This window comes from Orycteropus afer, unplaced genomic scaffold, assembly GCF_000298275.1.
Source record: "Orycteropus afer afer isolate SDZICR_OR568_19922 unplaced genomic scaffold, OryAfe1.0 scaffold00014, whole genome shotgun sequence".
Classification (NCBI taxonomy): Eukaryota; Metazoa; Chordata; class Mammalia; order Tubulidentata; family Orycteropodidae; genus Orycteropus; species Orycteropus afer.
In genome coordinates this window covers 6,769,294-6,785,149 of record NW_006921601.1, presented here as the reverse complement: position 1 = coordinate 6,785,149, position 15,856 = coordinate 6,769,294, and the positions used below count along the sequence as shown (strand labels likewise).

The following is a 15,856-nucleotide window of genomic DNA, read 5'->3' as shown; positions in this document are numbered from 1 at the left end:
AGGACAAATATCTTAGTAGTCTGTTATTGTAAAAAGTCAAGGAAAGATTTATATATGGAAGGAAATTTTCTTTGTTGGTTACCAGGGGTGTGAAGGGAGGGGAGGGAACACTGTTAGATAGACTGAGATAAGTATTGATTTGGGTGAAGAGATGGGCAATGTACCAAATGTGAGTGATCAACATAATGGCATTGGTGAAGAGGAAGACATGGAGAGGTGCATGAGAGGTAGACACAACTCAAATGAACCCTTTTGCACATACAGTACTGTATTGTCAGTGAAGGCAAACATTGATCTACATACGGGTGGATAGATGGGTGGACAGGCTGAACTATTAAGTATGTTTATGCAGAGGGGAGTGTGCCCAAGACCATGTATAGGATTGGCAGAAATGTTTCTACAAGTATATTTGTATGTTCTGTAAAAATTCCCAGGTATATAGTAGAGCTGACAAGAGACAAGATTGTAGTCACTTCTTGGCCACAGCCAGCTACCCAGAGAGAATGAATAGTTGGACCTGTGGGCTCAGGACCATCGTCGCAGGGGACATCAAGCTCAATTGGCATAACATACTACACAAAAACATTGTTCAACATCCTACTTTGGCGAATAGTGACTGGGATTTTAAAAGCTTGCAAGCAGCCATCTAGATGCAACAATAGGTCTCTCCTTGTCCAGATCAAAGAAGAGTGAAGAATACCAAAGATGCATGAAAACAATTGGTCTAAGCAGCTGGTACACCATTCAGTCCTCAGCCTATATGACTATGAGACCTGAAGACCTGGATGGTGCCCAGCTACCACTGTGAATCACTCAGAGGCGGATCTCTATAAGAGATCCTGGATAGAATAGAACAATGTGGAACAAAACTCAAAATCTTAAAAAAAAAAGAAAAAAAGAAAAGAAAAAGGGGGGGGCAGACCAGTTTTGCTGATCTGCTGGAGCCTGACGGAACCACTGAGACTATGGCCCCTTGCTGGCATTCAGGTCTGGTATTGAACCCACTCCTGTGGCTTCCAGCCAAATAAGAGACAGGCATATGAGCTAAACATTTACATTATGTAGTTACAGTTCTTGGAGAGATCAATCATAGTAGAATAGAAGGGCTGTGTATGTACAAGGATACAGCTCGGGGGGGCAGGAGTACATGGGAGGGAAGGACACAGTGAAGAGGTAACTATCAGGAGGAAGTGGGAGGGGAGCTGTTACATTGTGGGAAATTGCAGTCAGTGTCATGAGTCACAGTGTATGTGAGCTGCTGTATGGAAAGTGATTTTGCTCTGTAAACTTTCACCCAAATCACAATAAAATTAAAAAAAAAAAAAAAATCAGAATTCTCTGCACCAACCAAGAGAACTCTGTAAAGGAAGTAAGAAAAACAATACCATTTATAATAACTACCAAAAAGATAAAACTCCTATGTATAAAATACAAAGGACTTATACAAAGAAAACTACAAAACACTACTGCTAGAAACCAAAAGAGACCTACATAAATGGAATTATATATTGTGCTCATGGATAGGAAGCCTTAATATCATGAAAATGTCAATACTTCCTAATGTGATTTATAGATACTACTCGTTCCCAATCCAGATTCCATCAACATTGTTTAAAGAAATGGGAAAGTCAGTCACCAACTCTATATGAAAAGAAATATCCTGGATAAGCATAGTACTAGTATTCTCACACTTCTCAATTTCAAAACTTACTGTACAGCCATGGTAATTAAAACATCCTGGTACTGGTTCAGCAACAGAGACATAGACCAGTGGAAGAAGATTGAGAACCCAGAAGTAAGTTCATCTACCTATGGACAGCTGATGTTCAAGAAAGGGCTGAAATCCATTAAGTGGGGAAGAGACAATCCCTTTAACAAAGGGTACTGACAACACTGGATATCCATTTGCAGAAAAATGGAACAAGATCCAAAATCAACAGTAACAACAAAAACCAAGTCATGATGGATCAAAGACCTAAATGTAAAACTTAAAACTATAAAGATCATCAAAGAAAAAACAGTGACAAACTTAGGGACCCTAATTCATAGCATAAATAATCTATCAAGCATCGAGTTGATTCCAACTTATAGTTACCCCCACTCTGTTTCCAAGGCATTAAATCTTTATGGAAGTAAATAGCCCAGTGTTCCTCAAGGAGCAGCTGGTAGGTTTGAACTGCCAACCTTCTGGTTAGCAGTCAAATGCCTTAGGCACTGCACCATCAGACCTTTTTAAAACTATTAAGATCGTCTAAGAATAAATAGTCACAAACTTAGGGACCCTAATTTATGGCATAAATAGTCTTATCAAGCATATCCAAAGGTGCACAAATAGTAGAAGATAAACCAGATAACTGGAACCTCTTAAAAATTAAATACTTGTGCATATCCAAAGAGTGAAAAGAGAACCTATAGACTCAAAAAAAAAAAAAAAAATTAGCAATGGTATATCTGAAATGGGCTAATTTCTTTTTCTTTTCTTTTTATTTTTTTGTGCTTTGGATACAAATTTACAGAGCAAATTTGTTGTATATTCAACCATTTGTGCACATTTGATTTCACACCCCATTTACCATCCGCGACCATAACACACTCTCCTCCCCTCCTGTCCCTGCGACTACCCTCTCCCTGTGTCCTTCATAACTCTGCATTGCTGTCTGTCCATGTGCTTTCCTTCTATGTGACTACTGTCCCTCTTGTATCTTGTGAGTGATTGCTTTACAGGTTCATCTCCCTGGAGTAGGTGAGTACATTGCCCTGGGGTAGGTGTTCTGCACATGGATCTTTCTGCTTTGGGCTGAGGGCCAATCTATGGGAGTGAGTCCATTTCTAGGCCTGATGGTTAACTTGGGGCCATAATCTTGGGGGCTCCACCAGACTCTATCCGACCAGTAATTCTGATCATTTTCATGTTTCTGAATTTTTTTAATTTGAATTTTTGAATCCATATTTTTCTCCCATTTTATCTAGGATATGTTCAAAACTGAAGATCCTAGATAGAATGGGAGAAAAATATGGATCCCTTCCTGAGTGTTTGGCATTGATAGCCAGGCAGCATCTAGTTCTTCTGATCTCAGGGTCATGAAGGCTGAGGTCCTTGGACTAATTGATTCCAAATGACTTTGATTTTCTTCACTCTTCTTTGATTCAGATGAGAGGAGACCAATAGTTGCATAGATGGCCACTCAAAACGTTTTAAGACACAGTTGCTACTCACAAAAGGAGGTTGTAGAACAAGATTTTTATATATTGTTGTGCCAGTTGAGCATGATGTCTCCCACAACTATGTCCCAAGTTGGCAGGCCCATTGATTCTCTCAAGATGTTTGGTTGTCTCCAAGAAGTTACTCCAACTCTGCCTTCTGTTGCTTCTGTAATGTATTTGCCAATTTTGTAGCACAAGTACATATGTAAGATTAACTTCAGCCAAATCTATCTTTGCTCTAGGGTATATTCCTATTGGCCTATCCCCACCTTATCTCACCCTCTGTGCATTTATCGATAGCCTGGTGTTTGGTGTTAGTGGTAATGCAGTGTTGTGCATATACTAGTATTTGTCTCAGTTATCCATAGCTTATATGCATGTTTTAGTGTCCTTCCTTTCCCCAGTATCATCAGGCTGGCCACAGATTCTTTCCATACCATCCCTCCCCTCATGCAAATAAACATGTGACTCCCGACTAGGCTGAAGTTTTCCTTCCTCTTCCCTCCCATCCCCAGTAACCAACAAAGTGAATTTCCTTCCCTAAGTAAGCCTTTCCTTGACTTTTTACAATAATGGCCTTATACAATATTTATCCTTCTGCGATTGACTTATTTCACTCAGCATACTGTTCTCCAAATTCATCCACATTGTGAAATGATTCTTGTATTCTTCATTCTTCTTTTTTTAAAAAATAATTTTTTAATTTTTATTGTGATTTGGGTGAATATTCTTCATTATTCTTTAATGTTGCATAGTATTCCATTGTGTGAATATACCATAGTTTGGTTATTGAGAAGGAACTAATTTCTAAAATCTATAAAAAGCTTTACCATTTCAATGACAAACAGACCAAGTTAAAAAAAGGCAGAAGACATGGACACTTCACCAAAGAAGACATTCAGGTGGCCAATAAATTATTTTCCTACATCTTTTAATGAAAGTTTTAAAGTTTTTTTAATGAGACACAGACAGTTCATGAAACATTTTTGAGTGCCTACTGTATACTAGTAGGGACCTGGTGATGTGATGATTAAGTGCTTGGCTGCTAACTGACAGGTTGGTGGTTCAAATCCACCAGTTCCTCCAAGGAAGAAGGATGTGGTAGTCTGCTTCTGTAAAGAATTATTGTTGATGTTAGGTGCTGTCAAGTTAGTTCCAACTCATAACAACCTTCTGTACAATAGAATGAAACAATGACCAATCTTGCACCATCCTCACAATCATTGCTGTGTTTGAGCCTATTATTGGAGTCACTGTGTCGATCGTCATCTTGAGGATTGTCTTTTCCACTGACTCTCTGCTTCCCAAGTGCGATGTACTCTCTGCAGACTGGTCCTTCTTGATAAGATGTCCAAATTGAGGTGAAGTCTCACCATCCTCACTTCTGAGGTGCATTCTGGCTATACTTCTAAGACAGATCCATTTTTCCTTCCTGCAGTCCATGGTATAGTCAGTATTCTTTGCCAACACCATAATTCAGATGCTTCCATTCTTCTTTTTTTTTCCTTATTCATTGTCTAATTTTTCACATGCATATAAAGTGATTGAAAATACCATGGCTTGGCTCAGGTACCCCTTAGTATTCAAAATCACCTCTTTGCTTTTTAGCACTTTCAAAACAAAACAAAAAACAGTCTAGGAAACCCTGTTGGGCAGTTCTGCTCTGTCCCATAGGGTCGCTATGAGTCAGAATCTACTAGACGGTAACTGACTTTTTTTGGCTTATTGTGAAATATTTACTGTGGTAGGCAGGAAGGATATAGCAGTGAACAAGGCTGTATGTAGTCTATGAGGAACTCACATTTTAATGAAAGGAACACTAGGCAGAGAGAACATGAGCATAAAAACATATCAAACTGATGACTTCAATATTAAATACATAGTTATGCAATATGGCAAAGGAGTTGGAAGATTGGGGAAGACCACAGAGGCATTTTTGTATGGAGCAAGGATTTAATGTTGTGGATTAGGTGTTTTCAAACATTGTTAGCATCAGAACCCTAATTTGTAAGAGAATTCATGGTAACAATCACAACAATTATATTAATAAACTTGTTGTTATGTGCTCTCAAGTCAGACCCAACTCCTAGCAACCCCTCCTTGGGTTTCCGAGGTGGTATCACTATGGAAGTAGATTGCCCAACATTCCTTCCGAGGAGTGGTTGGTGGCTTTGATCTGCCAGCCTTCTGGTTAGCAGTCAAGTGCCTTAGGCACTACGCTACCAGAGCTCCCTGCAGGATCGATAGGAAGAGAATAAGAACTGGATTAGGGAAACCAGATATGAAACTATTACATTCGTCTATGTAAGAGAAGACTAAAAACCTGAACTCTGTTATATCACGTGGGATACATTGGGAATAATAAACCAAAACCAAACCCAGCCCACTGCCATCAAGTTGATTCTGACTCATAGCAACCCTTTAGGACAGAGTGGAACTGCCCGTAGGGTTTCCAAGGCTGTAAATCCTTATAGAAGCAAACTGCCTCATATTTTTCCTGCAGAGTGGCTGGTGGGTTCGTTTCACTGACCTTTTGGTTGGCAGTGGAATGCTTTAACCACCGTGCCACCAAAGCTCCTTGGGAATAATAAAAGGGGGTTGCAAGAGGGACAGAGAAGTAATTTGCATGTCACTTAAAGAGGCAAGCAGTGGTAATGGGATATATGGGAAGTATTTTACACTGGGAAAACTCACGCTCTTGACTTAATGAGTCCATGTGATTAAGATTGAACTCTGATACAATGAAAAATGAATTGAGTCAGAGGAAAAAATAAGAAATGGTGTATACCCACTCCTCACTTATTGACATGCTTTAGTTCCAATGACCAGATCATTATGTGAAAATTAGCATTATGCAAAAATGGAGGAGTTTTTGTTCTTAGACCATCTATTTGTCCAGTTTGTTTTTTAGAAAATAAAGTCATAGAAATAATAACAGCTAAGATTTACTGATATGCTCATTACTGTGATACTGTGATGAGTCCAGTTATACATTATTCCTCTATGGAGAAGGAGGTTTAGAGAAGACAAAGCTAAAGAAAGCCAGGCTGTGTGACTGGAGGGCCCACAGAATTACTCCTTACCTTCTTGCTTTGTTGGGTTAGAGCTTCTCTAGGAAGCCACCTCCAGGGTTTCACTCCCACCCCTGCAAGCCCAGTATTCAGGATCCCAGAGCCTGCCCTTAGGGTCTGGTACAGCATCCATTTAGCCTGTAAAGGGCGGAGAACCTGGCTTCACAGTTTGCTTCACTGAGGCTGAGGCTTCAGACCCAGTTTGGCACACTTTGGGATGTCATTAAACTTGGGTGCATTTCTTCCAACCACCTTCTCTAATGCCTACCTTCCCACCCATAGCAATTTTGAGTTGCAGGACCTCAGGCTTTATAGAAGCTGTAAGCCCAGAATAGGCATTCATTGGCTCAGTGCTGCCTGCAAATCCACGCACAGGTTGTGTCCACATAGAAAACCATCCCTGGGTGGCAGCTGGACATAGCACCCCACCAATAGGAAGAATTGGAGAACATTAGGCATTACGGCCCAGCTTCCCCAGGCCGGCCAGTGAGGTGATGCTCCACAGCCGTGACCGCCATCCTACTGCTTCATTAATGCACACAGTAGTCAGATAGTGGATCTAATACTAAATGCAAAAGTCAGATAACAAGATAGTTGATAAGCAAAGAGTAGGTGTACGTACTTAATTTGATAAGTATGCATATTGTATTTTCTATAATTACCACTAAAAAAATAGAAACAGAGCTTATAAATTCCACATTAGTGAAAGGGAAAAAAGAAGAGGCGAGATAAATAGACATCATGAAGCAAGAAGAAGAAATAGAACAAATAAAAAGCATAAAATATGTACAGTAAATATAATCAGATTAAATAATCTAGCTATAAAATAAAGTTGCCGGACTGGATTTAAAAAGTCAACCATATACTATGTATAAGGAATAGAAGGGTGAAGTAAAAAAGTGAAAAATACATGCCAGGCAAATATCAACAACAAAAACAAAGCTGGTGTGCTTATATTAACATGAGATGAAACAGACTTTAAGAGGAATAAAAATTATTAGAGCAATACCAGCATCTGAAACAGGAGTTTGAAACCTTAAAGCTGAAGCTGAAAGAAGATAGTAATATATTTCCAAATAATATGTTCAGTGACCTTACACTGATTTGAAGAATAAACAACAACAACAAAAAAAAAAACCCTGAACATTTGAGAAAACAAATACTCATAGGTTATATGGAATATATAGTTTAACTGGACATTTTCTTTCAGAGATTCTGAAAATAGGACTTTTCTTTCCATATCATTCCAAGTCTATATTCTGTTTGTTGACAACACATAAGAAGTGCTTATGATAAGCCTTTGCTCTTGTGTTTCCAGGAATTCAAAATGTCCTCAGCCTCTTTTGTGCAGTCCTCACAGAAAATAAGGTTCTTTTCCATTCTGCAAGTTTCCAGAGACTTAGTGATGCTTGTAGAGCCCTGGAGTCTTTAATGTTTCCTCTTAAATACAGGTGAGGCTTTTTACTTGTACCTTTATTTATTTTTGAATTGTGCATTAATTATTGGTTATCAACTGAAATGTCATAATACGATGCTTTTGAACCACATAGCCATATTTCACAGTTATGCTGTTAACCAGATTCACGCTTCTGATAGAAATCTAGGCTAAAATTTGAGACTTTTTCAAGTTTTCCATTACTGAACTTTTATTAATTTAATGAAAAATATTTAATTTGAATAATATTATCAACAACATTTTATTCTTCTCTTTGAATACAGTTGGTGATGAAAGTTTTATCAAGTTAGTGTTGACCAATTATTTGATATTAAGGGATTATTGGGAGCTCTGGCAGCATAGTGGCTAAGACACTTGCCTGCTAACCAGACGGCTGGCGGTTCAAACCCACCAGCCAATCCTCAGAAGGAAGGTTGGGTAATCCTACTTCCATAGTGATACTGCCTCAGAAACCCAAGGAGGGGTCACTATGAGTTGGGTTTGACTCGACGGCACATAACAACAACAACAACAAGGGATTATTATTAATTTTTATCTGTGATAATTGAACTGTGGTTCTAGCAAAAAAAAAAAAAAAGAGCCCCCTTTTATAGATACTTACTAAAATATTTATGTATAATAAATGATGTGATATCTGGAACTTACTTTAAAATAATGCAGTGAGCAAAACTGGGTGGGAATATGTATATATATGGTCATGCATTGTTAATTACCAAAGTTGTGTCAGATATATGTGGCTTTATTATACTTTTTCTCTTTCTGTTTATTTTTAAAGGGTTATTTAAAATTTTTCCATAATAAAAAGTAAAAAAAAAATTATTTTAGACTGAGTCCAAAATTTATTTTTTTAAAAATCTACAAATAATTGCATGAGCCCATTATTGTAAAAAGTCAAGGAAAGGTTTACTCAGGGAGGGAAATTCACTTTGTTGGTTAGTGGGGATGAGAGGGAAGGAGAGGGAAAATTTCAGACTAGTTGGGGGTCACATGTTGATTTGGGTGAGGGGAGAGATGGATATGGAAAGAGTCTGTGACCAGCATGGTGACATTGGGGAAAGGGAGGAAAAAAAAGGAAAAAATGAACAGTGAAACTTGATAATACTATAAGCAGAATATTGTATTCCGAAGTACTGATTATTCAAGTGATAATTATAAGATCTAGGAAACTGAAGTTCAAACAAATGAGAAAAAAATTCTTTTAGACTAAGTCCAAACTTTATTTTAAAAAATATTTTTAAACTATGTGCTTTTCTTAGAACATTCTCAACCTTAAGTTTTTTACTTTGCTGTTATTATTGAATGCAAAAATCGCATATAGAAAATGAAATTAAATGATTGTTTTATATAGACAAATCATTGCTTACTATTGGGAGGGCAAAGCCCCATCAGGGTGTAAGTGTTATAGTCTAATGGCAGATTTCTATGTAGGATAAAATGTTTTGAAACAAGACTAAAATATCTAAAGAGACTTTGCTTGCCCAGGAGGAATAAGTATTAGAAGCAGGCCTGGATACCAGTTACTTTATTTCTTGTTATATCTGATCATATCTTTCACATGAAGATTGAAAAAAGAAAATATTTCTTTTAAAATGTAATATTGACAGCCATGACAATATTATTTGTAATTTTTAAATGTGTACAATCTAAAACTCATACAGCATAAAATAAGAAAAGTATGTGTATTATAGAAAAGCAGATATATCTAATACATATTTTTATTTTCAGTTATCCTTATATTCCCATTCTCCCGGCTCAGCTACTGGAGGTTCTGAGTTCCCCGACACCTTTCATTATTGGAGTACATTCTATCTTTAAAACTGATATCCATGAACTTGTAAGTATTCACCTTTAAAATTGTCAGTTATTGAGGCCAAAGTCATACCATATATTTCTTTTGATTCCTACAGCATTTCAATTAATTACTATTTTCAAATCTGTTGTATTCTCAATAGAAAAAGTTGCCTAGGCATCATTGAAAAGTCTAAATATCTATTTTGCTTTATTGTAAGCATGGGAGATTTAAAATATGAATTTATTTATATTTTTAAATGCTCCCCATTTGTCAGTATTCTATATTCAGCATCCTGTATAAGAGAAAATAAAATAAAATAATCCATTAATTAGTATTCCATTTATACTTTTGTTTTCAGTGTTTAATTTATTTATATTTCAAAATGAGGCCTGTGTTAATACTTAATGACTGGTAACTAACAAAGCAAAAAGCATTTGCAAAAGACTGAGGGGTTTTAATAGAGCTCAAATTCAGTATAACCCCCACCAAATTATCTTCTTAATGCTGTATGAATAGAAATATCAAAGAGAGAAACTAGTAGTCTATACTTCAGCCAGTTCTGTAATAATGTATTTAGTTCTGTGTATTGTACTTCAAGAAAGAGTGTAACAAAATTAAGCACTTCAGAGAAGGACATCTGGGATTGTCAGGAGTTGAGAAGCTGTATCCTGTGAGGCCATAGGGAAATTTTGTCAGATAATTTTATGATACTGTGTGAGAGCTGGAAGGATCTCTGATGAAACAGTGGTTAAAGCATTCAGCTGCTAACCAGAAGTTCTGCAGTTTGAACCCACCAGCCTCTCCACAAGACAAAGATGTGACAATCTGCTTCTGTAAAGATGTATAGCTTTGTAAATCATGTGCAGCAGTTTTACTCTGCCCTGTAAGTTCACCATGAGTTGGAATCAACCCGAAGATAGTAGGTTTTGATTTGATAGCTGAAACCAGGTATTTAAGTAGCTGTTACAGGGAGGAAAGTCACTCAAAAAACTAAAATAGAATCAGTGGTTATTTAGAGAAAAACAGGTATCTGTTCAATATAAGATTTTGAACTATTAGAGCTGCCTAATGATGGAATGGGTTACCTTATATGAGAAGTGAACTTCGAAGCACTGTGAGTGAAAGAAATTAAATGACGCTTTCAGGGATTTTAAGAAAAATTCTTCATTGAGAGGTTGGGCTGCTTGACATCTGTGACACACAAGGTCCTTAAGATTTTATAATTCTACTTCTGTTTCAATTTTAAATGCCACCAAAGAGGTAAGCTCTGTGGTGCTTAGCCAATAATTATACTTGTGTCATTTATACTAAGAAAAAACTATTCAACATTGTAATTATAAACTGGACCCTGAGTTAATCATTTATTAAATGATTAAATACGTTAATCATTTCTAACCTTGTATGTTGTTATCTAGTTCTTGTTTCACTTTAGTATCACCACATAAAAATATGCATATATCAATTAAAATATTCAGTGAAACCTAATTAGTACTGATTAAAAGAGGGATTTGGGCTGAAAGCAAAGAATACCAGAAAGCTGTTTATTTGTGTTTTTATTGACTCTGCAAAAGTATTTGACTGTGTGGATGGTAACAAATTGTAGATAACGTTGAGAAGAATGGGAATTCCAGAGCACTTAATTGTGCTCATGAGGAACCTGTACATAGGACAGGAGGCTGTCATTCAAACAGAAGAAGGGGAAACTGTGTGGTTTAAAATTAGGAAGGGTTTGTATACTTTATACTTATTCAATCTGCATGCTGAGCAAATAATCTGAGAAGCTGGAATATATGAAGAAGAACGTGGCATCAGGATTGGAGGATGATTCATTAACAATCTGTGATATGCAGATGACAAAACCTTGCTTGCTGAAAGTGAAAATGACATGAGACACCTACTGATGAAGATCAAAGACTACAGTCTTCAGTATGGATTACATCTCAACATAAAGAAAACAAAAAATCCTCACAACTGGACCAATAAGCAACATCACAACAAAGGGAGAAAAGACTGAAGTTGCCAGGAGATGAATGATGAATTGATACAGTGAGATGAATTGATACAGTAGCTACAACAGTGGGCTCAAGTATAGCAAGGTTTGTGAGTTTAGCACACAACTGGCAATGTTTTGTTCCATTGTACATACGAGCACTATGAATCAGAATAGACTCAGCAGCACCTAACAAAAACAATAAAAGCATACTCATATGGTTTGTGGGTAATTTTATTACCATTAATAAATATAAACAGTCACTGAACTTAGGACAAACCACACATTGCCAAAATAAATTTCTTAATTATTTAATGAATAAATTAGAATGAATCATAATGATATTATCAATGTAATAACTTCAGTAATACTACTAGTTTCTGTTTTACAATTTTATATAATTTATTTTTAAATGGATTCTTAAAATGCTAAAAGTCAGTTTCTTAAGCACCTTAAAATGCCCCTTTGATGTCCATTAATTGCTTTTCTATGATTCCTGTGTAATAATTACTGTGCTATTTAGGATATGGCTATACCGCTCTATTAAAGCATCCAGAATGCAGTTGCTCAAACAAAATGGAATTTTATTTCACACTTTTGAAGAGTTCATAAACCATTTTATTCTGTGAAGTCAATCAAAGTCCAGAATCCCTTCAACACTGTCTGAATGCTCAAGGCTGGATTCTAACCGTTCATAGTTTTAACCCACAGCAAAGGGAAAAGAACATACTCCTTCCTTCCTTGTATACCCTCTGTCTTTAAGGCCTCAGAGTGCTTGCATCGTTTCTTACATTCCATTGGCACAAATTTAGTCATGTGGTCATGCTTACTTCAAAGGAGGCTAGGAAATACAGGTACTTCAAAAGCTGTGAACCCGGCAATAATTCTATTACTGTGGACAGCCAAGAATCTTTCCCACACATGGTTCTCATTTCGAATTTGTCAAGGCCAGGTTAATTTGTTTAACAACAAATGTGTCTTACAATTCTAAATTATTTATTTATTTATTTTCTCTCTTTCAGTTAGATGTAATCATAGCAGATTTGGATGGAGGCACTATTAAAGTTCCTGAATGTATTCATCTCTCTTCCCTCCCAGAACCACTTCTACATCAGACTCAAGCAGCTCTTTCTTTGGTATGATTTTTTTTTTTTTTCTATTGTAATTTGGTGAATATTTACAGAGCAAATTGTATTCATCTTTCTTCCCTCCCAGAACCACTTCTGCATCAGACTCAAGTAGCGCTTTCTTTGGTATGACTTTTTTTTTTTTTCAAATTGTGATTTGGTAAAAATTTACAGAGCAAATTCACTTTCCATACAGTAGTTCACATACACTTTGTCTCATGACATTGACTTCAATTCACCACAATGCAGCAGCTCCCTTCCCACTTCCTCCCTATAGTTACCTCTTCCCTTTGTCCATCCCTCCATGCACTCCTGCCCCCTGAGCTGTCTCCCTGTGAATAAACAGCCCTTACTTCTCCCATGATTGTTCTCTCTAAGCAGTGTGTCTACCTCAGGTAAATGTTCAACTCACATGCCTGTCTTTTGTTTGGCTGGAAGCCACAGGTATGGGTTCAATTCCAGACCTGAAGGGCAGCTAGGGGCCATAGTCTTAGTGGTTCCACCAGGCTCTATCAGACCAGCAAACTTAGTCGTTCCCCCCCTCTTTTTTTTTTTCCCCAAATGATTTTGAGTTTTGTTCTACATTGTTCTCCCTCTCTATCTAGGATCTCCTCCATAGATGCCCCTCTGAGTAGTTGACAGTGGTAGCTGGGCATCGTCTAGGTCTTCTGGTCTCATAGTCATATAGGCTGAGGATCGCATGGTGTACCATTCGCTAGGACTAATTCTTTTCATGAATCTTTGGTTTTCTTCATTCTTCTTTGCTTTGGACAAGGAGAGACCCATCATTGCTTCTAGATGGCTGCTGGCAAGCTTTTAAGATCCCAGTGGCTATTCACCAAAGTAAGAGGTGGAACAATGTTTTGTGTAGTATGTTATGTCAGTTGAGCTTGATGTCCCCTGTGGCTATGGTCCTGAGCCCAGAGGTTCAACTACTCGGTCCCTCTGGGTAGCTGACTGTGACCAAGAAGTGACTACAACCTTGTCCCTTGTCAGCTCTACTATATATACCTGAGAGGTATGACATATTTTAAAAATTTTTTTTTTTCTTAATTTAAATCATAAAGTTAGATAGTTAAAATTAAGCATCACTGCCAGTGTAATTACTTAAAAAAGCAAGGTGTTTGTTCTTGGAAAATGAATAAATGAACATCATATTTAGGACGCTGTTGTCTGGTGACATCGAATGGGTTCCAATTCGTAGGGACCCTGTGTACAACAGAAAGAAACACTCACAATCATTGCTACATTTGAGCCCATTATTACAGCTTCTGTGTCAGTCCACCCCATTGAGGGTCTTCATCTTTTTTGTTGACTCTCTACTTTGCCAAGATGATGTCTTTCTCTAGGGACTGGTCTCTCCTGATAACATGTCCAGAGTATATGAGATGAAGTTTTGCCATCTTTGCTTCTAAGGAGCATTCTGGCTGTACTTCTTCCAAGACAGCTTTCTTTGTTCTTCTGGCATTTGGTGGTATATTCAGTATTCTTACCAACACCCTAATTCAAAGACATCAATTCTTTTTTAGTCTTCCTTATTCATTGTCTAACTTCTGTATGCATATGAGGTGATGGAAAATACTGTGGCTTGGGTCAGGTGCACCATAGTCCTCAAAATGACATGTTTGCTTTTTAACACTTTAAAGAGATCTTTTGCAGAAGATTTTCCCAATACAATATGTTGTTTGTTGAATTACTGCTTCCATGGATATTGATTGTGGATCCAAGTAAAATGAGATCCTTAACAGTGTAAATATTTTCTCCATTTATCATGATGCTTATTGGTCCAGTTATGAGGACTTTTGTTTCCTTTATGTTGAGGAATAATCCATACTGAAGACTGTAGTCTTTTATTTTATCTTCATCAGTAAGTGCTCTGCGTCCTCTTTGCTTTCAGCAAGCAAGATTGTGTCATCTGCATATTACAGGTCATTAATCAGGCTTCTTCCAATCCTGATGCCACATTCTTCTTCATATAATCCAGTTTAGTATTTAGGATAGAATTCTTTACTTATGAGGTAGTTACATAAAGAATGTACTTTGAATCTTAATTGAATATTTTGTTCCACGTTCATTCCTTCGTCCAGCATATTTATTTAGTAGGTAGTGTATACCAGCTACTATCTATTGGAAGTACATTTGTGAAAACAAGACAAGATTCTACCTCAAAATCCCTGAATCTATTCCCTTTTCTTATTAGAAATCAGTTCCTGTATCTTCTTCTAGCTAATGTTTTATTGGAGTAGAGCTTTTGTTTCTTTGCTAGGTATGTTGTTTGCAAAACAGTGATACTGCTTTACCAATGTTTTGAAAGTATTATAGAAGGTATAACTGATTGATAGATTAAATGTCTAGCACTTCCAGCAGTAATGTTTTAAAATAGTAGACTGTCACCTGGATTTTTCCCATTGAAACACATTTAAAAAAAAATTTTTTTTTTTTTTTTTTTTTGGAACATTGTGTTGTGGTTTGGGTGAATGTTGAAATACATTTAATTTTATTTTGTAATTATTTTAGCTTAGTTTGTTTTAAAAAAAAACAATATTCTATTTTACTGACAACTTTTTAGGTGCCCATTTATCCATCATCAGAAAATTGAACCTTAGAAATTCTGCATTCCTTTTCAAGCCATTATTAAAACTAAGGCCTTCCTTGGTTCTTCAGTGACATTCTTCAGTAGCATTCTAGTCTGGCCTGCTTAAAAGGTTTTCTTTGTTAAACAGAAACTCTGAGGTCTGGGTTTACCCAGAGGGATTTAATTGTCAGAAAACTTTCAAATTTACATTATTATATTATAATGGTGTTTATTTATGGGGTAGGAACATTTAGGGAAGACTGACTTTCCCTAATATAATTTGTAATCTGGAATTCAAGGTGTGATTGAATGGGAATAATGCTGGTTTAGGACTCAGGAGTCCTGATTTCCAATATGGCTTCTGTTAATTGATACTTATTGAGGAAATCCAGTTCCACTTCTAGGACTCTGTTTCCTGGTCTTTATTAGAGAATGAATGTTTCATCTCTAAGATGACTATAGATCACTGTTTACTAAAATGAAACATGGAATTAATTTGGGGTGGTATGTAGGCAACCTTTTTTATTTTCATAATTAGGTATTTATAGCTCTGGTAGTATAGTGCCTAAGGCACTTGACTGCTCACCAGAAGGCTAGCGGTTCAAACCCACCAGCCACTCCTCGGAAGGAAGGTTGGGCAA

The 15,856-nt window shown here is 36.9% G+C and overlaps 1 protein-coding gene across 1 annotated transcript in view; it reads left to right on the top strand.

Annotated features, from left to right (window-relative positions):
• The window catches only part of SBF2 (SET binding factor 2), a 636,061-nt gene that overhangs the window by 353,803 nt on the left and 266,402 nt on the right, over positions 1 to 15,856 (top strand). Inside the window, exons 7-9 of the mRNA XM_042783055.1 lie at positions 7,594 to 7,726; positions 9,457 to 9,565; positions 12,536 to 12,649. Of these exons, the coding sequence (XP_042638989.1) occupies positions 7,594 to 7,726; positions 9,457 to 9,565; positions 12,536 to 12,649 (356 nt within the window). The remainder of the gene's footprint in view (positions 1 to 7,593; positions 7,727 to 9,456; positions 9,566 to 12,535; positions 12,650 to 15,856) is intronic.